At 47.6% G+C, this 27,362-nt stretch overlaps 1 protein-coding gene and 1 long non-coding RNA gene across 5 annotated transcripts in view; one reads left to right on the forward strand and one right to left on the reverse strand.

Annotated features, from left to right (window-relative positions):
- Window positions 1-27,362, forward strand: part of ESRRB (estrogen related receptor beta) — an 87,800-nt gene that overhangs the window by 56,342 nt on the left and 4,096 nt on the right. Inside the window, exons 4-6 of the mRNA XM_037395014.1 lie at window positions 13,586-13,696; window positions 14,348-14,509; window positions 20,816-21,085. Of these exons, the coding sequence (XP_037250911.1) occupies window positions 13,586-13,696; window positions 14,348-14,509; window positions 20,816-21,085 (543 nt within the window). The remainder of the gene's footprint in view (window positions 1-13,585; window positions 13,697-14,347; window positions 14,510-20,815; window positions 21,086-27,362) is intronic.
- LOC119151263 overlaps window positions 1-27,362 on the reverse strand; it is a 27,971-nt gene continuing 609 nt past the window's right edge. Inside the window, exons 2-3 of one of the 4 annotated variants that reach the window (XR_005105355.1) lie at window positions 26,176-27,249; window positions 1-3,841 (exon numbers count right to left, since the gene is read on the reverse strand). This is a non-coding gene — a long non-coding RNA (uncharacterized LOC119151263). Of the gene's footprint in view, window positions 3,842-24,692; window positions 27,250-27,362 lie in introns of those variants that run through there. The other 3 variants (XR_005105358.1, XR_005105357.1, XR_005105354.1) reach the window with 3 other exon arrangements.

Consider the following 27,362-nt stretch of genomic DNA (forward strand, 5'->3'; position numbering starts at 1 on the left):
TGCAAGAACACATGACAATAGCAAGAGCAGAGGAGGCTACACTAGCGATCTGCAAATAGGACTACTGTGTCCTAACACAGACTGGTCAAGTGATTTGGGCAGGCATCTTTTTTTCCCGTTCTTTTGCTCCGTTTCCCAAGCTGAGAAAAAAGGGCCTACTGCTTTGCTTGCAAAAGGATTGTGATGGACTGATTGGTTAACTTTATGTGAAGCCTGGTGGAAGCACAAAGTATTAATATACAGAATTCAATCAATACACATCTTTAAAGCAAAATCCAAAAAGGGAAGAAAATGGGTTTACAGTCTTTGGTCTCCACAGAGCCAGGAGTTTCTGGAAAGAACAAATCCTTAATTGTTTGACTTGCTCAAAAATACAGAATTGACAAGGGATTTTGGATTAGAAAAGGTTCATTGGTCTTTTCCATCTCTGGTCTGTCATCCTATTAGCTCATCCACCCCTTTTCTCTGCCAGGGCATGAGCGTTCCCAGCTGTACATTTCCAGTAGTTTTAACTGTTTTTAAAAATCCCTGATGTCTTGGTTTCCCCAGAGACCCTGCAGTCTCCAAGCACTCGTTAGGATAAGATGGTCTGATACTTGAGCTATGATCTTTTGTTTTTTTCTTTCACCAGTTCCCCTTCCTACTTTGCCTTGGTGTACCTTTCTCTTCTTCCTTGGGTTCATCCACGGCAGAAGGTTGCTAAGCCAGGTTCTTTCTCCTGCTTGAATACTGGGAGTTTGGAGAAAAATGGTCTTGTGGTTAAAGGTGAGATCTAGAAACCAGTTCTTCTCTTGACAGGTTCCTCCCTGATGCGCTTGGCACTGGGCTGGTAACTTAGTGGGGACATTTCTTGGTAAAGAAACTGTCCTTCCTCAGAAGAAGAAGAGTATGATATTCCATTAGGATTTTTTTTTTATTAAGGGTTTTATGATACCTTGTCATTAGGGGAGGAAAGATTTTCTTGGTTATTGTTGTCATACATGATGTACATACCACCTCCTGCCTGCTGGGCATGTGGCATGAGCATGTTCTTCAAGCAGAAGGCACCAGTATTCAAAGATGGCAAAAGCAGGGAACCATGACTTCAAGCTTCTGCCTTATGCTTGAAATGCTCAGCTTCGTGCTGCAGGAAGGACTTAAGTTCTCCCCTTGGGGAGTGCAGATGAGGGTCACCAGGCATCTTCTCTCCTCCCGACATGGGCTGCAGCTAGGTGAACAGCTGTGAATGTAGCCCTTTAAGATCTGGGGAGACTGCTCCTAACACAGAAGTGCAGGTTATTCAGGCAGTGCTGAGTGAATGAGGATCAGGGCAGGAAGAGAGCCAGTGAAGCAATCAATAGGTGTCTCAGATATCCAGGCCACTTTCTTTAAGAGAGCTCTGATCAATGCATTGCAACGAGGGAACTGCATGGACACCAGAGCTTTGCTGTCTCAGGTTCTCCTGGCGTGACGCTGCAGGGCAGGCGAGACTCACTGGGGAAAGCAGTAGGCGGAAAGCTCTGCCCAAGGAGCCCAACTGGCTGAGATGTCTGAAGTGTTGGCCTGTCTGGCTGCCTGTCTCTCACTTTCCCCTTTCATCGGGAGTGTGCCCCCAGAGAGCATTAATTAGCCCCTCACTAGCAGGGTCAGATAGGAAGCTGCTGAATCTGGAGTCCGGGATGCCAGCAGACTCCAGTCTGTGCCCCCATAGAAAGGCACCATCCCTAGAAAACCTGCACTCTGCTGCTCTTGGCCTTGCTGCAGCACCAGCCTGCAGGCAGAGGGAGATGGGGCATCTTCACAGCTTCATCCAGTAGAAGTGCATGTCCTCCTGCCCTGCAAAAATCAGGAAAACCTGAGCAACCTCTGATACTACTGACCCCAAATGGAAAAGACGATACCTACATACATGCCTGGCTAGGGATGGCCAGGGAAGGAAGGTGTGCCCTGCAACCTGCAGAGGAGAGGCACTGTTCAGAGCTGGGCATCCCTGTCTTTGGCCACGTCTTTGCTTCCAGCACTCTGTCTTGTGCCCACAATGACTGAAGTGCAGCTTTTTGAATTCTGGACTCTACAAAGTATTTCTAGATCTCTCTGGCTCTCTAGAATGATGGATAGAGAAATTTCAGCAGTTTGGCAGGTCTCTTTTAAAACCTTAATATACCTTGTTGGTTTTGGGGGGAATATACCCTTGCCATTCACGCTCTAGCCACCCATGGCCTTTCTGTTCTACAGCAATTTGTTTGTCTTTTAGAGGTAGATGTAATTTCAGGTGACACATGGCTTGTGTAAGTAGGCTCAGAGGTTTGATTTTGGACATTGGCTGGTTAAACATGACCTCACAGCCTTGCCCTCCACATCTCTGCTGCATCTCTGAAGTCACAATCCTGTGTGTCACCTTGTAGAATGGCACTGTGATGAGGACAGTGATGTCAGTCCTTTTCTGTGTGTCCAGTATGGTAGATTGACCTTTACTGGCCACCAGGTGCCCACCAAGTTGCGCTCTCACTCCCCCTCCTCAGCAGGACAGGGGGAGGAAATATGGTAAATAAGCTCATGGGTTGAGATAACAACAGGGAGATCACTCAGCAACTACTGTCATGGGCAAAACTCGACTTGGGGAAAACTAGTCTCTTGCCAGTTCATAAGAGACTGGGATTTTAAGAAAACAAAAGTAAAACCACCTTCCGCCTACTTCTGCTTCTTCCCAGGCTCAACTCACTCATGACATCGACCTCCTCCCTGCCTGAGCAGCTGCAAGTGGATAGGGACTGGGGTTTAGTGGTCAGTTCGTAAGGCTTCGTCTCTGCTGCAGTTTCCTTCTCATGCTGTTCTCTGCTCTGGCATGGGGTCCCTCTCACAGGATACAGTCCTTCATGAACTTCTCCAACGTGAGGCCTTCCCCATAGACTGCAGTTCTTCAAGAACTGCTCCAGCATGGGTCCTTTCCATGGGGTACAATCCTTCAGGAACAAACTGCTCACGTGTGTGTCCCCCACAGGCCACAGTTGCTGCCAAAAAACCTACTTCTGAATGGGCTGCTCTCCACAGGCAACAGCTCCTTACCAGGAACCTGTTCTAGCACAGGCTGTCCACAAGCTACAATTCCTGTAGTATGTCCACCTGCTCCAGCGTGGGGTCCTCCATGGGCTTGCAGGGTGAATATCTGCACCTCCGTGGGCTGCAGGGGGACAACTTGCTTCACCACAGTCTTCTGCACAGGCTGCAGGGGAGTCTCTGCTATGGCACCTGGAGCACTTCTTCCCCTCCTTCTTCTCTGACCTTGGTATCTGCAGGGCTGTTTCTATTGCATTTTCTCACTCCTGTCTCATGCTGCTGCATGGCGTTTTTTACCCTTCCTTGAATATGTTACCACAGAGGCACCATCAGCGTCACTTTGGCCAGTGGCGGGTCCATTTTGCAGCCATGTAAAGCTGGCTCTGCCTGACCTAGGAGTAGCTTCTGGTGTCTTCTCACAGTCACCCCTGCAGTCCCCTGCTACCAAAACCTTGCCACGTAAAGTCAGTGCAGTCAGTTCATGAAAGGGAAATGCCCTGAGATCATAGGAAGAGGGATGGGGATAACAGGTGAGGTGTGATGGGACATCAGGGTCTCTCCTGTCCTCGTCTTTGAGTGAAAATGACAAGACAGGCAAGTGGAGGAGAGGCAACACTGGACATACCAAACCACACGATACAAATGGAGCAGACTGGCTGTTGTCTGGGTATTTGGTCTTTGACTATTGCGGAAGCCCTGCAGAATTTTTCTTCAATGGATTCCTGCTTGTATTGTTTCTAAAGCTGTGGTGTTCACTGTTGTGTGCTGGCACATCTGCAGAGACCCAGATGGAGCATAAACAGGTCTGAAAAGGAAACAAAGCTGGGTCACTAACGCTTTCATGAAACGCATGTGCGTGCAATCATGTGTTGCATCAGACAGTGATAAACCAAACAGCAAAGAAAATAACTGCCTAAAAATAATCTCATCCAGGCATTGAGATGTCATCCATTATTCCACCAGCCTTTGAATCTTGTTTTCCTCCTTAATAGGAATAATATGTATTATGTTGCTGAACATCGGTTGTCTTCTGCTCCCTGCCAGGGCTGAGACTTGTCTCCTCAGAGTCTTACTCATGACTGAGGCCTGGGAGTAACTTTCTGAGGCGTGTGAGTGCCTTCTGCCCAGTTTCTTGCAGACATCACTGGTTGGCTTCCAAGAAAGAGGGCAAAGACTGAAAGGGCCCTGGGGAGGTGTCCTTTGGTAGACCAGGCATACCTTATTTCAGAGAGCAGAAGCTATTTCTGGAGTCCCACAGATCTACATGCATTTCTTGCGATAAAAGCAGCAGGGCAAAGTCCCGGGATAGGAAATCTGCCCTGTACGTGGTGCTTCGCCCCACTCTTGTCTTTGAAGGCAGGTTGTCCTCTGGCCTAGCCTCTTGGCTGTCAGGAGTCACCCAGCGGCTGTTTCTTGTGTGGTGAGGTCTACAAATGCAAGGAAGGCAGGCAGTGGAAGATAGCCTTGATCTGGATGCAGAAAAGTGAGGCTCTTTAACAACAAGTGAGATGTTAGGCAATTATCCAGGAAAGGCATATGATTTATCTGTATCAATACTGATCCAGGTAAGTCCTGATACCAGGACTGTATGTGCTGTGGTGTAGTAATCCCAGGTACAACCATGCCTTTCCCAGGCTTTCCTCCTTTGCTCCTAATGCATTTCCATAAGAAACGCTAAAGAACATGTTAAAATTTGACAGGGCACCCAAATTCTTTGTTACAAATTCCCCAAGCTCTTGGATTCCTATCTGTCTAATCTGATTTCTGATGTAGTAATTGCTGGAATACGTGGATACTGACACTGCAGGGCCAGGTAGTGAAATATGAATGAGAAGTGAACAGAGGAGAGCCGCAAAGTTCATTCAGCTCATCTTCCTCTTAATTATTCCCCTTCCCTCCTGTCCTCGGTGCCTTTGGGAATACCCTGCCTCCCAGGAACTTGCAACAACTTGATAACCCTAGTAGTGCCTTAAGTGCCTGCATCTCTGTGAATGTTGGAGGTCGTCTCCACTTCAGAGATGGCGAGCCTGTAATCTCCAGATTTCAGAAGGGGCTGTCTCTTAAATCCATGCTCCTCCTGTTCAAGACAGTGGCTGATAGGGAAACCCTGTAGGCAGTGGAATTTCCTAGTGTTTACCCCTAACTGCTGTTTCCCTTACCAGCTGCAGCCAGTGGCTGATGTAAACGTTTCCCAAGGAAGCAAATCTGTCGCTCTGGGCAGGCCTGGCTCTGGGATGTTATAACTTGAGTGCAGTCACCTAGTATCTAAACAAGGGATTCTAAGCACTGGCAATCTCAAACTACTTCCACTCAGTAACTTTGCCTTTGTCCTTCTCTAAAATCCAGATAACCGAATTAACAACAGAGCTTTTTTTCAGCAACATAACCAAATGGAGGGTGTTTAATTTCTGTTTTCAAGTGAAAGAATCTCTCAATGGAGTAAAGTGTTTCCAGCAACCTCTCCCCACTCCCTCCTGCCCCCATCCGTGCTTCCAGACCATGTGTTCTCAAAAAGATATTTGATTTCAGTGAAAGCTCAGCTGACATCCCTGCAATATGCTCGGGTTCTTGCTTTGTGCTTCCTGGGAAGGATGAGGGCTCCTCCGGGGATCCTGGGTAATTGGGTTAGTGGCCAGCTCATGTCAGGAAATTAAAAGGCAGCCCCGATCAGGTTGCTGCTGCATGCGATTTAATGGCTTTGTATTTATAGAGTATTCCGCCTCCAGCCGGTGCCAGAAATATCACTATTGGAGGCATCCAAATGAAAAAAGAGAATGAAAAATTATTTTTCTTTCTCTAAAATACCCGTGTTTAAAAACAGACAGGCAATCCCCTGTCCTTTAAAACAGGATCTCCAGGTGCAGCGAGTGGCATCTTGATGTCTATATCGTCCACGCCCAACTATTTTCCAAGACATGATTTGAGCGTTTGCAATGTAGCTGGAGCTGGGCTGGATGGTGGCATGACACAGAGCATGTGCTGCCCTTGGCAGAGCAATGGCAATTCTCCCAAGAGGAGATTTCAGTGGATGGGCTGTCCGCAAGCACGCAGTGGGCTGATGGCACTTGGTATCTGTTTTCCGGCCGCAGAACTGGTGCACCCAGGACCCTCCCCACACCTTTCTGCCATATCCAATGGATCATGAATCTGTTTAGTTTCGTTGCTCCCATTCATTGTGAATTACTAATCTGCCTAGGTTCTTGGTATACCTAACTAAATCTCTGTTCTATCAAACACAAAGTCCAGGCTCCATTGATACACATCTGTGTGGGTTCAGAGAGTCATCAGATCTACACAGGTTTATGATAAGCACTTTGTGCAGTCTGTCAACAGAAATTGTGCTTAGGGCTCTTGTAACACACACAGAAAAGAGGAAGCTGATAAAAGCTACAACCATCCCAGTATGGTTGCAACCGCAACCATTGTGCTACAAGCTTTTAGGAAGTTCCGACAACACAATATGTAAGATCCTCCAAGGTGAGCAAGAGTAGGGGCTGAATGTGTGTCCCACTGCTCTACAGTAACTTAAGGCATGTGCATCAAAATTTTCACAGCCTTTGGTGACCTACGTTCACCAGTGACTCAGCTGTGCCAAGATTCTCAATCCCTTCCTTTTGAAGACTGTGCCAGCCCTTGAGCTGCAGTGTATCCTGAGAGGGTCTTCACTCAGAATTGCTTGGCACAGCAGTTCTAATTTAAGACTTAAATAATAAATAATAAGCGGACACTACTTCTTAGCATTGGAAAAGCCACTGCTGAGGTGAGGACTTCAGGAGACACTTGAAGGCTGCAAGGCCCAAGCAGACTTGCTCTAAGAGGCTAGCCAAAGCGGCAGCATGTTGTGTTGGTGGGTCTAACTCGCTCGCCTCTGTGCATCTCCATCACAAATAGGCCTTTCTCCCTGAAGTGGTAGTGGTCTCTCCATTGTGTCACATATCTAATAATTTGATTCTTGATCCATCCTTATGCTCCTCTACCTGTTCCAAAAGGCTCATATGCTCTGCCTAAATAGATTGAGACAGAAAACTGGGCTAGAGAAGGCATTGGTCTGACCTTGCAGGTTTCTCTTGGTAGTCAATGGAGAGAAGTATTTGTCCTAACTCCTCCTCAGGTAAGTGCTTGGCCAGTAAGATGAATGTGGAGGTCCCTGCTTCTTTCTGTTGCCTGTCAAGGGAGCCCAGATGCACAGAAGGGAACTATCAAATTCTAAAGGAAGGAGGGTTAAATCGCACCTAGGGTTGCGTGTTTCTCTAGGCAGCAAAATACCCCTTTGGGGGTTTAGCTCTGAGCACTACCTCTTGGAAAGACAGTGGGGCTGGGGCCTTGTCATCTTATAGGTCCTCTTGTGAAAGGCATCCTTGGTCTTTTCCTGACAGGCCTGTGCATGCATCTGTTCCTTTCATGCAGTGTCCCTCAGCCTGCTGCTATGCAGGCATTGCCACCATGGGTGACATAGCCAATAGAGCTGCTGTCCAGCTTCAGACTGTTCTAGAGGGTTCGGTAGGGAAGCAATCAAAGGAGGACATTTGCATGGACCATGAACACAGCGTTGAGTGTTTGAGTGGTGGAGTTATTACAGAGCTGAACATGGTACTTTATTCCCATGTGCCTTTGAAGCTCTGGTTAATTCCTGACTTTCCAGGGTGACTGATGGGAAAGGTGAGAAGGGCTCCGCACAGGAAGGAAGCTGTACATTTGAGAAACAGCAATGGCTAATGCTGCAGAGACACCTTTGCCAGAGCTGGCAGCCATGCAGCTGGCGTTGGCAGAGGGGAAGGGCTGGTCTGCAAGCTGTGTAAGTTACACCAGAGCCTGTATGCTTTGAACCAACCACTTGGGATGTGCTGCTTGTGTTTCTGTGTGTGAGGAGCAAGGAGACCTTGTGCTACTGCTTCAAGGCATGTGATAACCTCATACTAGATATCAGCAGGCATCACAGGGCTAACCTGTCCCTCCGAGTCCAGGGACTCTTTAGCCAGACAGCCAGCAAAGGAGCTTTCCTACCTGACTAACATGTCCCTGAAAACATCAAAGGTGGAACAGGCTGCAACACTGTGCTTGAACAGATCTAATCTCTCTGTAGGCCCTGGTAACGCAGGAGATGGATTTTTCAGCTCCACTGTCCCCCTCCCCAGGTTAGTTTTCCACCCTCCATTGCAAGTGTCTTTCCCAGGCTTGCTGATCTGCACCCCTCAAGTTGCTTTCCTGTGTTTCAAATGAGTTGGGTAATTGCACCAGTCATCTACCAGCAGATTTTCCAGGGGCTGGCCTCTTTTCACAGCAGTGTAAGATCCTAATGGTGCAAAGGGGTCTTTTCCCCTTCCCATGCTGGAATCTCTGCGTTCTAACAGAAGAGAGCCTAGTCAGGTTGCAGCCTCTCCACTCTCATTGAACAGAGATGCCTTTCCCTATGGTCTGTTTCTTTCCCCGTCTTGGCAAGCCTAACTTCCATTTGTCACTGCTGCTGTTTCCTTGATAGGCTTCCTCCTGGCCCACTCATCCCATCACCACATCCTGTTGCCTCTCCTGAAGTTCAGAGCAAAAATGGAGAGGGAAATTCTGTAGGAGACACCTTGGGCACTACCCTTCTCTCTTTCTTCTCTGCTCTTCACCTACACCTTCCAGCTTCCTTGGGCCATGCCAATTCATGTACTTTAGACCGCAGCTCCTGGGGACAGGGGCATCTCTGTTAGCTACAGAGCACCACCACAGCTCCGACCCAGGGAGGACAAGCAGGCTGCATTGATGCACAAACTGCAGCTCAAGGATTAGGTGGACAGCAGGCACAGGACTTGACCGGTGTATCAGGGAAGCTCAGCAGAAGCAGCCCTGTGGGCATTGCTCCCTGGCCAGCACTTGCCCTGTGTTCCCTTTGGTTGTGTACTTCTTGGTCTAGACACATATTGTACTGTGCAAACCCTGTAGCTTGGCTCCTCCGTTAGCTTTGTTGGCAAGATAGAGATTTCTGTTCCTATCAGTTCATGGGCATGTGATAAGACTCAGTGGCAGGTGAGGTGAGGCTAGTAATTTGACTCGACAGCTGATATTGGGCCTAGACTGCATTTCCCACTGGCCAGGGCTTAGCTTCACAGAGCTTTTAAGAGTATTTTTAGTCCCCAGAAAATAAAAGAGAAACTAAACCTGACTCCGTGTGCTGTCGCCTCTGCATACTCGGCTATTTTTACTTCCGACAGACTCGGCTTGGGTCCAGCTTTTAAAAAAAGCTGGAATTATTTTACTTCCATTAAGAAAAAAAACCCAAAGCCTGATGTTATCAAGTCAGCAAGGGGACATCTGATCCCAAAGTTGTCGGGCAGATGTCTCTCCAAGGGGCATGTCAGAGAAATGCAGGGAGCTTGAACAGATCAGCAGATCAGCTCTCCCACTGCAGAGGCTTGGTGCTGGCACAGACCTCTCTGCAAGAGCGCTTGGAACACGAGTGGCACCCACAGGACGCTTAGAAAACTGACAGCCCTACCCCAAGCAGGATGCTGAGCCGAAAATTCCTGCACAAGGCCTGGCCCTGTGGTCCTCCCTGTCAGGTCAGAGGGGGCTCAGGCTGGGGAGCTGAGAGCATGCTGCCGGGGGGCTGGGACTCAGGCCCTGTGGCGGACACCAGGGTCAGCTCTATGCAGGTCAGATGGTGCCAGGAACCTTATGCAGGGTCCCTTGAAAGGTAACGAGATTCAAGATTCAGTGAACAGCAGCACTTCCTTGCAACGCGGGAGTGGGAGGAGAGAGGATGTCCCGGCACAGATAGGCTTCATTTGCGAAGAAGCAGCTGTCAGAAAGGTAAGTTATGAAGGGGTGATACTTCCCAAACTTTGCCCTGTACCGTTGCATCTCACATTATGTATGTAAGCACTCCCTTCTTTACTGCTCTAGCAGCCCTTCCTTGCTGATACTGTCGAGGCGGGGGGTCCAAGAGTGCCTACGGTGGTGCCGGTTTTGTAGGACAAGTGCCTTCTCTCCTGGGAACTGGCCAGTTGTGGCCCATGCAAGAAATGGATTTGTGCAGAAGCTGGAAGGCAACCGCTTTCTCTTGCTGCTGTCTTGTTGTCAGGCTGTTGGCACCAAATCCTGTGTAAGAGTTGTCAGTACAGACCAGCTGCATCTCGTAAGTGGCCACTGCACCTTGCAGTTAGAAGTTCAGGTGGCTGCATATTTGGTGTGAAATCCGCCCTTGGGATTACAGTGGGTGTGCCACTCAGGCTTGCTCCAGCCCTCTTTCTTTGATCTCCCTTCTCCTCACACTCTCTCACTTCCATTCATATCTCAGTTTACATTCCCCTTCATTTCTTCTCTGCTCAGTGCTTTCCTTCATGCTGCTTCTCTGAGCTCACCCACTGCACCTCCCCATTCCATTTTAATGTCCTTTAGTGTCCCTTTCAGAGCTGCACTGTAACCAGCCTGCCTATCTTAAAACCAGCCACCGAGGAAACCAAAGCAGAACAGCAGGCATTAACAAGGCACCTGAATATCACAGCTCAGTACCGCGTCCTGATTTTTGGCTATGCCCTTTCCCTCCATCTAGGCGTGACCTATTAGGCTGTCAGATCTTTGGGGAAGGGATTTTGCCATGATGCTGATGTCTGGAGTGTCACGGGCAGGGACTTAGGGGGTTGAAATGCTTTTGTTTGCTGTAGCACCTGCAGCTCGCTGCACTCAGCAACTGGCTCTGGGATGTGCTATGCAAGGGTCAGCCTATTCACTGGCTCTGTGGCTGGAGCGGTGACAACAGGGTACAGTAGTGGCTCTGCAAATGCTGATTGAAAACATTTGCCTCAAGGAGTGTCACACAGGATGGGGAACAAGAGGACAAACACTTGTTCAAAATTAACAAGCCAAAGTCCTTGGGCAAACAGACCTCTATCTACTCAGCGACAGAAGGAGGGATGGAGGGTAAATCTCTCAGTGTGTCTCTCATCTTTTTTTAATGCACTTAAGTCTTTTGTGTCCTTATAATCTGATTGAGGGTCCCTAATACTGCTGCAACCTGTGCAGCCATCCCTCTGCCAAGCACTGGAGCTTCTCCTTGGGAGAAGGGAATGAGCTCCTTCCCCCATTTCTTCCTTACCTCTCCCAGACCACCCTCCCTGATGCTTATCAAACTGCATGGTGAAAGCGTCCTGGAGGGCTGTGTGTTGTCTTCTCCTGGGCTGAGAATGGCATCTCCCTGCAGCACTGCATCCTCCTGCCTGCTGGCGTGAGGGAATGGACCCCTCTGTGACTCTGCTTATGCAAGGGTCCTGTGGAGCTGAGATTCAGGCCTGAAGTCCTGCAGCCTGTTCTGGATTCCTTCATGACCTTTAAATAGTGTATTCCCGACCCTTTGAATTTTCACATCTAGTTCCTTTGTTTACTGGCAGTTCCTGAAATTTGTGTCTCTCCCTCCTCTCCTGGCTTATAGGTAGGTGCTGTTCATTCAGCAGAGCATGGAATAGACATCATCTTTCTTCGGAAACCAGGGCACATTGATAAAGGGAAAGAAATAGTAGGTGAAAATCAAAGTTTCCTGCTTCATCCAGGACTTTATTAGTGCTGTTCCTCAGGGATCTCTCCAGATAATCTCAGGTTTGCAATTCCCTGGCTGCCCTTTCTGGAATCACTTTCTGGAACATGTTGGGGCTCCCAGGAAGGAGTCTTGCCCACAGGCTACCTGCTGCTGAGAATGGAGGTAAAAGAAGCAATGGGCAGCATTTTTAGAAACACTACCATGTAATGGAGGAGAAAGGTGGTACTTATGCTTAGGGATGTCAGTGAATTCTCCACATAGAGTCAGAAATAGAAAATGGGGCAGGAAATTACTCAGTGTGATCTGAGTTCACCTATTCAGCTTCATGTCTTTCCATCTTCAGTGTCTGCCGTCCTCCCACAGCAGCCACTTGCAACAGCAATTCCTTTGCTCTGGAGAGCTCCAGACCTGCTCATTCCTGCTTCTGCTCAACAGGAGCAGCAGGACTCTTAAAGGAAGTAGCTATATAGCATTAGTAATATCATGCCTATGAGACTCTGTCGCCACACACCATGGCTTACAGGTAATGCCCCCTGGACCTCCAGGTGGGTGTTGCTACTGTCACAGAGATTTTGCTGTCAGACGTGTAACTGTAACCGAGTGCTGTGGGCCTGGTTGGTGTTGCTTATTCTTGCTGCTGGGGGGCTGTTGGTATTGTCTGTCTGTCAAGCTGGTTTGGGTGCTCCAGCCACGAGGAGTGTCAGGATCTAGGTGTTGGGGCAAGTAAGGGTTTCACGTGGAGCTGGTGTGGGCATTACACTCTGTTACATGACACAGTAAGCAAACGTGGCATTGAAATGCACAGTGTGACAGACATGTGCTTCTTCCTAGGGTAGAATATTTGTCAGCAGACTGACGGGTTTTTCAGGTGTACAAGTTATTCAAAAAGCATCACTTCAAAACTGATCTGGAGTGTTTGCTTTTAGTTGTTTATGTTTATGTAGTGGATTGATTGCAAAATATTAATGGCTCAATGTGATTAGTAAGTGTATCACATAATTGGTTCCTGTGATCAGACTAAATAAGCTCATGTGTTTCTAAGGAAGTGCTTGTATAGTGTAAATTCAAATTTGTATTCTGTTTGAATGCTCCTACATTTACATTGATTTTTTTTTTTTATTATTTTTTTTTGCGATAGCTGTTTCTCCCAGAAAGACTGAGTTACTTCAGTTTCACAGGAACTGGTTACTAGAGACAATGTGGCTGGCCAGAAATAACTGACAATTGGACAAAAATCTATGGCTTTTATCACAATTTGGTTTTAACATTGTATTTTGTACTAATACAGCAATTCAGCTGCTGTTCCTGGTCTGTTGATGCTGCTATGGTTTTTTGCATGGTGACAGTCACTGGTGCTTCCCAGTCACTGGGAGCTGTTTTCAATGCACTATTTGCAGTTTGATTGACTGTGTTTTGACAGAGCTGCAGCAAATTCTTCAGTGTCTCCCTACTTCAGCTTTATCATTGCTTTATTGTAGTAGAGGTTGTTTCCATTTATTTGTGTTCTACTTTTATTACAGTTGCTTTACTTGATCAAGGCTGAAACATCTTTGTTGAATTCACAGTTCATAATCTATTTGCTATAGGTCACTTTTTTCAAATACAAACAGTGAGAGGTCACAGAACATTTAACTTCTCATTTTTAGGAACAATCTAAAAGCTTATTTTTATAACTGCAGGTTTGACTGACATTTAAAGTCTTTCTTTTTAAAAGCAAGATCATCTAGAGGGCATTGAGGTCTGAAGCTTTTCATTTGCCGTCAGATTGATGATGATTCAAGAGTTGGAACGGGTTAATTTCTGTCTTCATTAATGTTTTGAATAAAAGAAAAGCTCACAGCAGCATGGTTAGAGCTGGAGGCAGTCTAGCTGGTATTATTGGGACTGCTGGGTTCAGCTGAGAGCTCAAGTGTTTGGGAGAGGGAAGCTCCCTGGAGTGTGGGGAATGTCTTACTTAGCAAATCTTAGCATCTGCATGTCAAGGTTCCCTGTGGCACTACAGAATCATGAGGATTTATCTTGGTTTACCTGCAGGTGTTCGTCTGGATCGAGTCCGTGGAGGCCGTCAGAAATACAAGAGGAGACTTGATTCTGAGAGTAGCACTTATCTGAGCTTACAGATCCCTCCCCCAGCTAAAAAGCCACGTACGTATTGGTCTTGAATTGTGGCCTGTTGAGCAACCACTAAGTTTCTTTTTATTAGTCTCCCAAAATATACAGTAGAGCAGCTGTCACTTGATTCCCATATCAGTTGCCAGCACTAGGATTTTTTCCTTATGATCATAGTGCAGAGGTAGATCAGGTACAGCAAGGCACAGCCTAGTGCTGTATTCATTGTACCTAGGGTTTAAATACCAGACCTTTTCTAGAAGATTATGGAAATCCATTTAGTGATATTCTGATCTTTTCCTGTATCCAAGCTATGTGAACAAAACTGGTCCCACGCTGATTTCTGTCTTCCATACTCCCCATAGTTCTCTAAACTTTTCCACATTCCACCAACTGATTATTCCTGCCTCCTCCTGCCCTTACTGGACATACCTGAGACAATGGCTGACAACCTTACAGTCGCTTCCTACTTTTGTCATCCCTGTACAGAGCTGGTTCTGCGCAGGCAGATCACTACAGCTTGTGTAGCTGCAGTGTAGTCTCCTGTTGTGACCAATCCCATTCCTGAGGTCCTCTAGGCACTAAAGTCAGTCGTGTCTGATCCCCCAAAGGTCCTTCTAGAAAGGGCTGTTACGACACCTTACGTTATGAGAGATCCCACAACAACTTCTGCTTTGAAATGTGCAGTGACTAAGATCGTCTCCCACTTGCTGGTGGCTGAGCCAGAGAAGATTTATGCCATGCCTGATCCAACCATGCCGGAGAGTGACATCAAAGCCCTGACAACCCTCTGTGACCTGGCAGACAGGGAACTGGTCGTGATCATTGGCTGGGCAAAGCACATCCCAGGTAAACGGGGAGTTACAAGGGCGTACGCATGAACAGCAAAGGGAGCTATTATTTATCACTGTGCTTATCAGTTCTGCCTTCAACCAGGATTTTTACATATAGTGATGGGTAGAAATTGCTGTCACAGAAGACTGCTTGTGATGAGCTCTCATTGGTAACAAACTCCAATATAGCCTGTGGTGTAGGTGCATACATTGATGCCTATATATGCATGTGCCCTGGGATTATGCAGAAGACTTTGAACTGTGATAAAGTTCTCGGTTGTGCCTGGCATCAAGTGGCACAGCAAAAGCACTTGGGAAACAGCCCTTGGGATGGTACAGCGGACTTCAGTGATGTTGCACTACATCAGCATGGCCTAGGTCTGTTGTGTTTATAGATGAGTAAATCTTATGGCAGTGACTGGAGTTTACTGGTAATGAAAGGAAGGCAGGTACCCACCCTGTCTGTAACAGGCATTCTCACCCGGCCTCGGGAGAGCTTTTGTCATACTGGATTCACCACAGAGCACATTCCATTGTGATAGAGGGCTTACTCACTACTGTCAGTGAATCTCGAGGCTTCTGTGCTGACAAATAATGAGGACAACTTATTAGCGATCTGACTGGCCTCAGAAGGCTCACTGACTATATCTGGTGAGTGCCTGTGTGATTGAGGGACATAGCAAGTGTGTCTCACCTGCAGGTAGGATAGAGCCAGGCTGAAGGAGCAGACATGGCCCTCAAGGGGGTTCTGAGGACAAAGATTTGGACTGGGAAGGGAAAATGCACCGACTCTCTAGTTTTCCCTAGCCCCTGCCAAAAAAAGGTAGGTTAGATTTGGGTGTAGAGATGGTTAGAGGGAACTTACGGTATGTCCTTGGGGTTTACACAGATGCTTTCCAAAGACTGTTTCAGATGCTCACTATGAACAGCTCACTACAGCTGTCTCCTTCTGCCTGCCTTGTGTCAGGAGAATATCTGATGCTCAGCCATAAGATATTTGCACATTGTATCATCCACGGCATGGGTCTGTATTCTTTTGCTTTGCTTCTTGGCTTTAAGTTCTTCCTTGTTTGGTGAGGTATCTAAGCACAAGTGATCAGACAGCTTAGTTCTCCCATGTATTTTGTTTCTCTTTGTAGCTCCTCTTGTGGCTTTGTGGTGGCTGTTCCTCTTTTTTCAGAGGGAGTATTTCTCCTGGAACTCAAGGGTTAGTGGTTTCCTGGGTTATATGGAATATGGACTGTTACGTGGTGGGACTATGGAAGCCTGGAGAAACTTTTTCAGGACAGTATTTCTGAGTAGAGGTTAATCCCAGTGATGCCCTTCTTACACGAGATCTGCATATCTGGAGGGATTATCCATCTGGGGCTGATTCATCATAAATGGAGTTACAGTGGTGATTAGGGAACTCAGCCTGGATTGCTCTACTAACCCAGTACTTGGGGTGTTAACGGGAATGATTTTAATGCAATGCAATTAGCTGCTACGGCTGTCCAGTGTGGTGCCACTGTATGTTCTAACCTTGGCTATTTCCCTTTGCACGGGGCGCCCTGCCGTAGTTCCCGAGCTCGTGGCTGTGGGATGAGTGTGGGATGCTCAGCTCCAAGTTCCTAGTTTTCCAGCCTGCCATGGCGATATTATCCCAGAACAGGAGTGTAGTAGAGATTATCCCTGCACTGTGGAAGGGGCTCTTCCTCTCCTTTCTGAAAGGGAAGACATACCTGCCATCATCTAAGTTTTCTCTGTGTGTTTTCCTTTCCTGTCAAAGGCCCTGCAACATGGTAACAGCCATCAGCCTGGCACGGTGCAGGCCAGCAGCAGTATTATAACAGGACTGTGTGCACAGGAGAGAGCTCAGGGATCATTACACAAGGGAGCAGTACCAAGAAACCAACATAATAAGAGACAGTTCATAAAAATGGAACAAAATACCTTGTAGTTCCGAAACAAGTATGAAACATACTGAGTTAGGCAGCAAGGGGGCAGAGCAGGGCAGGGCCAGGAGGCTGCCAGGTGTCTAGATTATCCATGCCCCAGGTGTTGGTACAAACTTCTGCCCCACAGTGTTAGCAAATAAAATCAGGTAAGCTTAAAGACACTTTCCTATGATAACAGGAAAGCGTGATTTAATGGTGTTTAGCAAATTTTATTAGCTCAATAGCCTTATTAGCCATTAGCTCAAAAGCTAGTCTTAACCAATGTGAAGTTGTCTCCTTCAGTAGGAGTGCCCCCCCGCCCCCTACTCTTCCTCTCCCCTGTGCTAATTGTCTTTGAACAGCATCAACCTTTTCTTCGTGTGTGATGCAGGGAGTCAAGACTTCTCTCGAGGGGTGACGATGAAGGCTCTCCCAGGGTAGCTGTTGTGCTGCTTTCACTAGGAAGACGATAGTACTAGCACAGAATGAAATATGGCAAGTGGAGTGACAGCAGCTGTGTCTGGAGTGGCCTCAGATCCTATAATTACATCTCCCTTTATTACCTCTGTTAATGGCCCTCCAGGATGACAGAAATGATAATAAATTAACAGATTATGAACTCCACTTGCCACAAATTATGTGACTTTTTTAAAAAAAAATTCTGGGAGCTCCCACTGCCAAACCAATGAAATAAATAATTTTTTTTTAAAATCACAAAAAAGAAACCTGAATGTCACATCAGCTGTTGAAAATAAAGCAGCTTTTCTCAACCTGCATTTGGGAAGGAGGGAAACAAGCATGCAGCTCTGTGCTGGAGACAGGCTCCTCTTTTGGTAGCCTAGGGATGGCAGCGGAGCATTCAGCACCTTTCAGGATCAGACCTGAGAAAAGCAGCAAGAAACAGATCACTAAGGGCACTTTATGGATGCTGTGCCATCAGACAGCTCAGGAATGCAAAAGAGCGGGGCTCTAGCAATTCCCAGGAACTGTAAGATGACAAGGCAGTTGAATTTCACAACTAGAGGTTCTCCGGTGTTACAAACCTATAATAGCAAGCCTGTGATTTTGGCCAGGTGAAATTAGCATTTACCTTTTCTGATCTCATGGGAGCAAATGCTACCTGCATGGGAAACCCTGGGTTATATGATTTTCCCTTTCCTGTTGTCCTGGATTTGGCTGGGATAGAGTTAGTTTTCTTCTCAGTAACTAGTACGGTGCTGTGTTTTGGATTTAGTATGAGAATAATGTTGGTGACACACTGATGTTTTTAGTTGTTGTTAAGTAATGTTTGTACTAAGTCAAGGACTTAAGCTTTCCAGGCCTTGCCACTAGGAGGTTGGAGAGCACAAGAACACAGAGAGGACAGCTGACCCAAAGTAGCCAGAGGGATATTCCATACCATAGAACATCGTGCTCGGTATATTAACTGGGGGGCAGTTGGCTGGGGGCTGCTGGTTGCTCCTCGGGGACTGGCGGGACATTGTCTGCAGTTGTATTGTGCATCACTTGGGGTTTTTTTCCCCTTGGGTTTTATTCCTTTCTCCTCTTCATTACAATTGTTATTATTATTATATATTATTTCAATTATTAAATTGTTCTTAACCCACAGGATTTACCTTTTTCCCCAACTGTCCTCCCCATCCCACTGCAGGGGCCAGGTCGGGGAGTCAGCAAGCAGCTGCGTGGTACTTAGTTGCCAGCTGGGGTTAAACATGACATCTGTGCAGACTGGGGTGACACAGGCACAGTCCTCCAGCCCTCGCATTCTACATGTGTAAACACTGGGGGAAAGGGGTCCTGATTCTGTCAGACGTTCCAAGTCCAGGCTTGGCACTGCAGCACTCCCTCCCTCATGCCCACCTGTCAGAGCTGGAGTTGGCTGCCTGGGAGTGCTTCTGGCAAGGGGCTTTCCCAGGTGGGTAGGGCAATTGCAGCCGGCTCTTCTGTTCTTGGCACAAGGTAAAGCGTGGTCTCTCTCGTGCTCCCACCTGCCATAACTGCCTCTGGGAAAGGGTGGTTAACAAGAGATGTGGGACGTACAGGCTGCTGCTAGGGTTAAGTCAATTCTACTTTGTTATCTAGCAGAAAAGGGTGAGCTATGTCTGTCCTGGATCCTCTCACTCTACTACATGACTGTTTCTCAATCTGTAACAGATTTCATTGGCAGACTGCAGTGAGGTGATGGCATAACCCTTTTTGTAATCCAGATGGGGAATGAAGATGCAGAAAGGCCACATGACTGACCCAGAAACTGGACTTAAGGCAGCAGCCTAAATGCTGGGCTGTTCTCTGTGGTCAGTTCTGGGAGAGGGAGGAACCAAAGGAGAGATTCCGGGTGCTAGAGACTGTGACCGTGGCTGTGCACAGCACTGTTACCCCTGTCTCAGGGCTCACCTCTTCAGTTCCCTGGGCAGCAAGCAGACTCAGGGAGACATCGGTCAGAAGGGCTGCATTCGGGAGCAGCACAGTACCAGCTGCAGGAGGTAAGGGGCAGAAGGGTGAGGCAAAGGATGGAACACCCTGAAGTACTCGTGGCCTGAGCAAGGGATGGGATTCACCAGGTGCAGGGCTGTATGGAGCACAGGCTGTGCTGTGCAGGAATCAATCTCACAGTCATGCAGCTGGATGTGCAGCTCTTCTCCCTAGTAGCCAACACTCCTCTTTAGCTGTTCCCTCTGGCACTCCTCCCCAATGGTTTATTGATTCTTCCCTCCCACCTACTGCTCCCCTCAGACTTTGCACACACAACACGTGACAGCTGATTGGTATCTGTTAATTAATGTGGCCTGGGGCCTCTTTTCTATTCAGTGGCCTGATAAGGGAAATTGGATGTCCAAGGGCTGCCAGGCCATTATCACCCTTTGCTTCCCCTGGCAACACAAACACAAAACATGGCGTAGTGATAAATAAATACCACTAACCCACTCTTCTGCCTTCCCTTCCCCAGCTGATATAGTGCAGATAGAAAAAAGAGAACCCACACTCAGTCAATATAGCAATCATCAGCTCTTTTGTTAATTGCCAACTTGATAACAAGAGAAATCAAATGATCATCATGGTGGCTGGTTACCTAGGCCCTGATGTGGGGCCAAGAACTGTGAGCAGGGAGGGCTGTTGGATAAAGGAGTCCTGCTGAGCCTAGTACACAGCCGGCGGGGCTGGGAGAGGCTAATGAGCTCACAAGAGGCTAATGAGCTCACGAGCCTCTTGGTGTGCCCGGATGCTTATTAAGCTTCTGGGGAGAAAACTGCCGGGGAGGCTGGTGGAGCATTGCCCCAGCACAATCGTCACCACCACCGGAGGGCCCATCTCACAGCCCTGGGAACCTTTAGATGGAAGAGGCTGCCAAAAAAGCACAGTTCCTGTTTGTCAGTGGTGGGCAGAAGCTGCCTAGATGGGACCAACACAGTCTGCTTGGCATCCCTGTCTGTAACGGCTGTTGCACAGTACCCATCTCTCAGGGTCTGTCATGGTCTGGCCTTCAGGGTACAGAGGTACCTGGTACAGAGGACATAACAGACACAGCTTTCCTTCCCATGCACTTTTTTTTTTTTTTTTTCCTCTCCCCCCTCTTAAAGCTTCTGTGTTTTGTCCTCTCCCTTTTCTCTAGTGGGCTCTGGGGCTGTCAGGGTCTATCTCCAGCTGGTGATTGCTGTTTCTGTGTTTGAGGAGAATGACTTGGTTCACTGCTGCGTGCTGGCTTCATTGCTACTGGGGTTGGCAGCAATTTAGGTATTTGTATGGCACCATAAAGGTATTTTTGACACTGGGTAGGGTTGTTGGCTGTGAGGTACAGAAAGCTGATGGTGTGGCGCTCGGGGAGTGATGAGGAGTAGACGAGGATTCTATTCACAAATGTATTCAGCTTTTGAATGTATTTCGGTGATCTGTTGTGGCAGGACCTTCTCATGTTGGCCAAGATGAGGTCTGTAATTCAGGCCTGTCTCATTCCCTCCTGTCCCATCAGAAGCCCTCTTTTCTGCCATCTGGAGCTCTTCTCTGCTTTTCAGTCAGCTGGGGCACACTAAATAGGCTGCAGTACAAAACTACAGAGGAACAGCGAGCAGGACAATGTGATACAAAACAGTTGCTGCTATAGAAGCAGCAGAGGTCATCGAAAAGAGGTTCTCATTAACCTTGGGTTGACATAAACATGGTCAGAGCATCAGAACTCCTGTGTGAGGCTGTATGTGGGAGCGGAGAGAAGGGTAAGGACCACATGTGCTGATTGCCGCAGAGACAGGGGCACTTTACGAAGTTTGGTGGTGGTTTTGGGTTTTTTTCTGAAAGCAGTGGTCTAATGGGGGAAGAGTGCTTAGGCTGAATCCCAGGGCAGCTAAGGACCCCAGGCTCCTAGAGGCTTTGCTGCACACCCTTTTTACCCTGCTTGTCTTTTGCCCTGTCAGGGTTCTCCAACCTCTCCCTTGGGGACCAGATGAGCCTCCTGCAGAGTGCTTGGATGGAAATCCTCATCCTGGGCATTGTGTACCGCTCCCTGCCGTACGAGGACAAGCTCGTCTATGCTGAGGACTACATCATGGATGAAGAGCACTCTCGTCTGACGGGGCTGCTGGAGCTCTACCTGGCCATCCTACAACTGGTGCGCCGCTACAAGAAGCTTAAGGTGGAAAAGGAGGAGTTTGTGACACTCAAAGCTCTGGCCCTCGCCAATTCAGGTACAGCCCTGGCCCAGCCAGCCTTGCAAGACACAGAGTCAAGGCCCATGCTGTTATCTGCCCTGGGAGGAGCACAAGACTGTGCTCTGCCAGTGTTGACATCCTTATAGCTCTTCTCTGTCCACAGAGCAGGACCTAAGCTGGGGAGCAGGGAGGAAGGAGGTTTGCTGCTGCTGCTAAAGCCCCAGTTGTGCTCTGGCCCTGTGTTAGGGAGTAGAACTAGGCAGGGATGGGCTGGCTGCTGGTTGCTGGCAGTAAAAGAAAGGCTGTGGAGCCCTTCTGCACTAGCAAGCTGACTCCGGTGCCATAGTTCAGAAAAGGGGATGTGGGCCATGCCTGCATCCACCTTTGTAGTGTTGGTCAGTTACAGCAAACAGGGAAACCCTCGTCCCGATTTCAAATCCCACAGTCCCCCACAGCAGGTTGGGGCTGCCTGGCCCTGTCCTGGAGATGTTCAGTGACCACAGACACTGAAGACAGTGAATCCCCTTTTAACTGGGAGACTGTGGCTCTGGATGGTGGAGGGTAAGATGTGCCAGCAGCAGCCTGTGTTGTCTGTTCTGTTTCTTCTTGTGAAGAGGATTAGAAAGGCCAGGGCCCTCAGCCCAGTTCTTTCCATCTCAGTCTGGGGAGGGCTGCAGCCCTCAATCCAGCAAGCTGTGGGAGACACGAGAGGTGCTGTGTGCTGCGCTGATCATGCACAAAAGCCAGACACTATTTGCTCAGGAGTCCCTTCCAAAAGGGAAGCTGCTAACGCTACTGTGTGACGAGGGCTCCCTCTACATCCCTTGAGTCTCACTGTCTCACATAAGGTCTCCTTGCCAAACTGCATCGTGCAGGCCACAGAATTCACCCTTACAGCCCAGCAGCGAGTCCAATATCTGTGTTTAGCTAAAGCTGCCCTCCAGAAAGACACCCCGTGTGAAGTTGAAGGAATTAAAAGAGGCAGAATCTATGTTTTCCGTGGCAGCTGACTCTTAATAATTAATCGTTCTTTTAGTTTAAAAAAAAAGGCAGGCACCATAACTTAACAACAGTTTGCCCGAGTTCAGCCTCCAGATACTGGTCTTTGCTGAGCTGTGTCCTACGACCCCAGGTCCTTTTACACCTGACAGCTTGACATGATAAAGTTCCTGTTCCATAGTTGCATTCCTTGGCTATAGATATATTTCTTCAGTATATCTACTTCAACACACAAGCAGGTGGTCCGGAATGCTGTGAGGCTGCCTTGCCCTCACCATTTTACATCACTCTATTCCTCTTTGCCATCCATACTTAGCAGCAGCAACTTAAAAGAAAGAAATTACTTAGAGCTCATTGATAAAAATGTTGAGTAGCATCTGGGTTTTTACTGATCCCTGTGGATTTCCACTAGAAAACTCCTCCTTCAGGAATGATTCACCACTGATAGCTACTGTGAGGTCTGTCATCTAGCCAGTTACTAATCAATTGAAAGTGTGCTTTATTGATATTGCATAGTGCTAATTTTTTAATGAGAATGTCCTGTGGTGCTAAGCCAAGTGCCTTATAAAAGGCGGTCTAATATATCTATGCAGTTAACTTTATCAACCAAACTTGTAATCTCATCAGAGAATGAAATCAGGTTTGTTTGACAAGACCTCTCTCCAAAGTGTCGTGTTGACTGGCAGTAGAATCATAGAATTGTTTAGGTTGGAAAAGACCTTTAAGATCACAGACTCCCCTACTAACCTAACACTGCCAAGTGCACCACTAAACCATGTCCCTAAGTGCCACATCTACATGTCTCTTAAATACCGTCATACAAGTATTTTTTTTTTCTTTATTTTGCCCTGGTTCACATCAGGCTAACATGGAAATTATCAGATAAGACCTAGGAAAATATGTGCATCATTAGAACTTTTCCAGTCATCCTGAATTTCTCAAAAATACCAAAATTTGTTAATCATTAATCTGCCCTAGATGGGCCTCATCCAGCAATTTTAGAACTCTTAAAGCCAGGTTATCCAGCTCTGCAGATTTCTGTGAAGTTTGTCCCTAACAGATGTCTGACATCTTGCATAAACCAGAGACTAAGAAGTCTTCATATAACACAGGTACATAATGCGCTTTAAACAGGCCAAAAATATTCACTGAGGACTTCTGTCTCCTCCGCACTGCTATTAATAGTATAATTACCTGCAGGTTAAAAGAGCCCCCCTTACAAGTGGTCATTTTTCTTCTGTTTCTTAAATATTTATAAAACTTCTTTATTGTCCTTAGCCCTTCCAGCCATGGATTTTCCTCCGATGTCCTTCACTTCCCTTATCGATTTTCTACACTTCATAACTTCTGATTCATATAAATTGCTATCTAGTTCCCTTTTTCAATTTCTCATATATTGCTTTTTTAGCTCTAATTGCTGCCTTCACTTTGCCACTGAACCAGGATGGGCAGATGGCCAAGGCTGGCCTCCCTCGACTGTGGGACTGCAGCTTTTGGCGATGTAATCAACTCTTGTTAAAGAACCAGCCTCCTGTCTACCAGGAAGGTCACAGGATTAAACAGGGAGAAGGGCTCCTCAGAGAGGCCTGAGTGCTAAGGTAGTGGTTGTGACAGGGTGACAGGGTAAGTGTCACACTGGGACATTTATCTGGCCCATGCTGTGAGCGGAGACATGGCAGGACCTGGGCCGTGGCGCTGTCAAGTTCTTCACAGTGCAACAGAAGCACCCTCTGCTGATGCTGCTCTGTGCTTTCAGGACCAAGCCCAGGGTAAGCCTTATGGGACAGCCTGGGTCAGGAGTGGAGAAACACTGAGCAAAGACAGAGCAGAACAGCCAGCACTCATCAGCTGCTTTGGGGTTCTGCTTCCAGCGCTGTGGAGGAAAGAAAGCAAGGTAAGGGTCAGGAGGCGCAGGCCAAAGCATGTTCTCAGCTGGATGGGAAAATCCATTCTGACTCCACTGGTTTCTCCTAGTGCAGCTGGAGGTGCAGCTATGTAGGAGCATAATCCACAAACATCCTGCTTTGTTATTCATAGTGAAACAGACGAAAGCACAAGATCTTATTTTTCATGTAATTAAAACCTCTCACAACACACACATAAGGAAGCTAAAATAGGGCAAGTATTTTCCTAATGTAACCTTCACATTCTTTTAATGTAAGTTTTTTTTTTTTTTTTTAGTGTATTTTTGACATGGAGTAAACTTGCAAAGCCTGCATGTATGTGCTTGCGTGCAAACAGCTGATTTCCAAAACGGGAGGAGTGCAGACTACCTCTGGGCCAGGCTTCAGCTCCTTTGTGTCAGGGACAAGGTTTTAAAGCTGAGCACTTAGATTAGCACCTGTGCTGCCTAGACCTGCTTTCTGCCTTGCCTCCCACATAGATAAATTCCTGAATTTCCCTTATTCTTGCTGGGTGTAACTGCTTATGCAAGCCAGCTTCTAGGGACTTTCCTCTATTCCATGCAGTCCTGTGTATATTGACCCTTTGTTTCTAGGAATTAAAACAAATGAAAATAGAAGGGGGAGCTCGCTCACTCTTCACTAGAGAAGCTGACAATAGGTTGACCTTGCCAGAGCTGTGGCTGATCTGAGTCCTCAGTGTAACGCACCAAGGACACACCTGCTGGGACTGGTAAAGATAATTCAAGCGAACTCTGTCTTTATTAAGTGCATTTTAGAGACCTGAGTAATTAATCCTTAATGCCCAAAGCAGCAGGCAAGTTCCAACAATATGATCACCCATTTTTCTGACACGGTAAGGGTGCTGTAGACTGAATTTGTTACGGAGCCAGCAGTCCCTCCTTAGGCATGCCTAGGTCCTCTTTCCTCAGGAATACAAATTGATTAACCTGTGTGTTGGAAAGCCCTCCAGGTTAGCATACAGCACATGTTCGTTTAAGGACGTCCCAGACTGCTTAAACCTTATTTCCCGCCACACACCCCTGCCCCAGTGCCTTTTAGTGCTGAGATGAAGTGAACAAAAGTCAGGATCTGGCAAGGGGATGTGAAGCAAATTCTGTACTAATGGGTCCTGCTCCTCCTGCTCCTGCCAGAAGCTGCAAGAAAAGAGTTAGGTGAGGAGGTGGTGGGCCTTGTCCATTCTCACACCTGCCCCGTACCCCATGCCTGCAGTACTGGAGAAGGGCTCCTGACACAAAGCCTGACATCTAGGCCAGCTGACCCTCGGGGACATGGTCAGGCAGCCTCCCTTCACCTCAGTGCTCTGACAGCTGTAAAAATTCATAGCTATTGATTTCGTAATTAACAGTTTATCAATGCCATCGACACCAGCTCACTGATGGATTGCAAGGAAATTAATCCTGCAATGTTATTTTATTTTTTGCAGTCAGCTGCCAATTTTCAGCTTCTTCCAGCACAGAGTTGGGAGGTGGGCTTTGATCTTTATTTCCCCAATTCTTTTCCCTGTATACGTCTAGTTATTTAGTGCTGTTACGTCTCATCACCTTACAGAAGTTAGGTAGCAGAAGGGCACGGTTTGGGGATTCTCTCTATCGTACAGCAGCATCAGTACCCAAAAGCAGAGCACCCACTTTGACCCAAAGCATGGCTGATTGCCTGGTGCTTCTGGCACCCACTGGGATCTGCAAGCTCTGATGGGCTGCACTTTCTTCTCCCCTTGTGTCCCCAGCCAGAAGGACGTTCAACAGAAGGGCTGGAGGACATTTCTCTCCAAGCTCCAGTTCTTCATACTTCCAGTCTCCAAAATGACCTCTGCAACTTGCCAGGAAACAGGTGCCACTCCTGGATGGGGCACAGATATTTTCCAGAGGTGATACCTGGCTGGAAGAAGTTGCCGGACTGACGTGGCAATATGCTTCTCCTTACCTACCTTTCAGAATCAGCCTCTGTGGCTAGCTCAGGTCACTGTGATTACCACCTAACCCTTCTCTGAGCTTCTTTGCTTGGTCTTTTGGATACAAAAAAGCAAATGCAGCAAGAACAATCCTTTCTCACTAGGCTTCTTGGAAATACAATCCTTTAATATCCTCTAATTAGTGCAGTCCTTCTAAATAGCTTCTTAAACAGCTTTCTTGCTAGACATAATATTTTCCCAACGGTTGTAATACTTTATAAATCATGCATCATAAATAGCATTTACTGTACCTGTATCTTATGAAATTCACAGTCTTTAATTTGTGTTGTGCTCTTCATAGAGATGACATATTTCTAGAGAGACCTTGGCACTTCAGCCCGCTTTCCTCCCCTTCATGGCTGCCACACCGAGGAACCCATGTCCTCATGTTGGTGTTGCATGTGTGTGGGCTGAGCCAGAGCACTGCCACACTGCAGAGCCCGGCTCCAGGGGCAGGCAGCGTAACGACATTGGTGAATGCGTGCTTGCCGTTGTGTCCCCTTGCTGCTGCTTCCCAATTCACTGCCCTGTGGGAGGAATCTTTATCAATGGGTTCAGTATCGGTTAAAAGCGTCTGAACAATGAAGGCAAAGTAACGGTGTCTCCAGCTCTGTCAGGGTTGTAAGAAAGAAGCCAGTGTCAGCAAGATGAAAAGGGGGGAAATCTTCAGTGATGCTGTGCCTGGTGATCTTCTCTAATCTAACATCTCTGCTCTTTGGTGCTGCCCTCTATCACCATGACTTACCCACAAGTTTGGTAGCCTGTGTTCAACTGGGGTTCCCCAGCTCGGCCCCGGGCTGGGTCACTACCAGCTACCTTTGCCTCAGAAACAGAGCAAGGCGGGTTTCCTTTGCTGAAGCAGGAGGCCCCTGAGCAGCTGCTGGCAGTCTCTGAAAACAGGGGCATATGCACAAAGGTGGGGCTGGCAACACCCCTGGGCACAGTGGTTGTGACCTCCTGGGGCTTTTCTGTCTTGCTGACACCCTGAGCAGCTGCACAGCAATTAGGCAGTTTAGACAGATGAAACGCTATAGCAGTGTTAATTATTCTTAATGAGATTGCTCCCAAGTGGCAGCACAGCAGCTGCTGCCCCTTGCAGGGTGACTCTCCCCATAAGGAGCACGGAGGGCAAGTGAATGTGCAAGTCACAAAGGCCCTGCACAGCCTTGGGGTGGCTGGCAAAATGGGCAGCACACAGGGCACGACGTATCACTTACCTGGGGCAACCTTACCGTCCCTGCACTGCTAGGGCCAGCTCCTCGGCCTGATGCCAGACATCACAGCAGCAGCAGCACCAACACCTGCCAGCAAGGTGCTTTTATCCCCTTAAGAAACAAAACAAAACAACAACAAAAAAAACCCCACATGAGAAAGAGAAGGAAAGAAAGCATTTTTAGTTTCAGGACCATAAAGGATTTCCTTCCTCATGTCTGACTTC

The sequence above is a fragment of the Falco rusticolus genome, chromosome 7 (assembly GCF_015220075.1).
Source record: "Falco rusticolus isolate bFalRus1 chromosome 7, bFalRus1.pri, whole genome shotgun sequence".
NCBI classification, from domain to species: domain Eukaryota; kingdom Metazoa; phylum Chordata; class Aves; order Falconiformes; family Falconidae; genus Falco; species Falco rusticolus.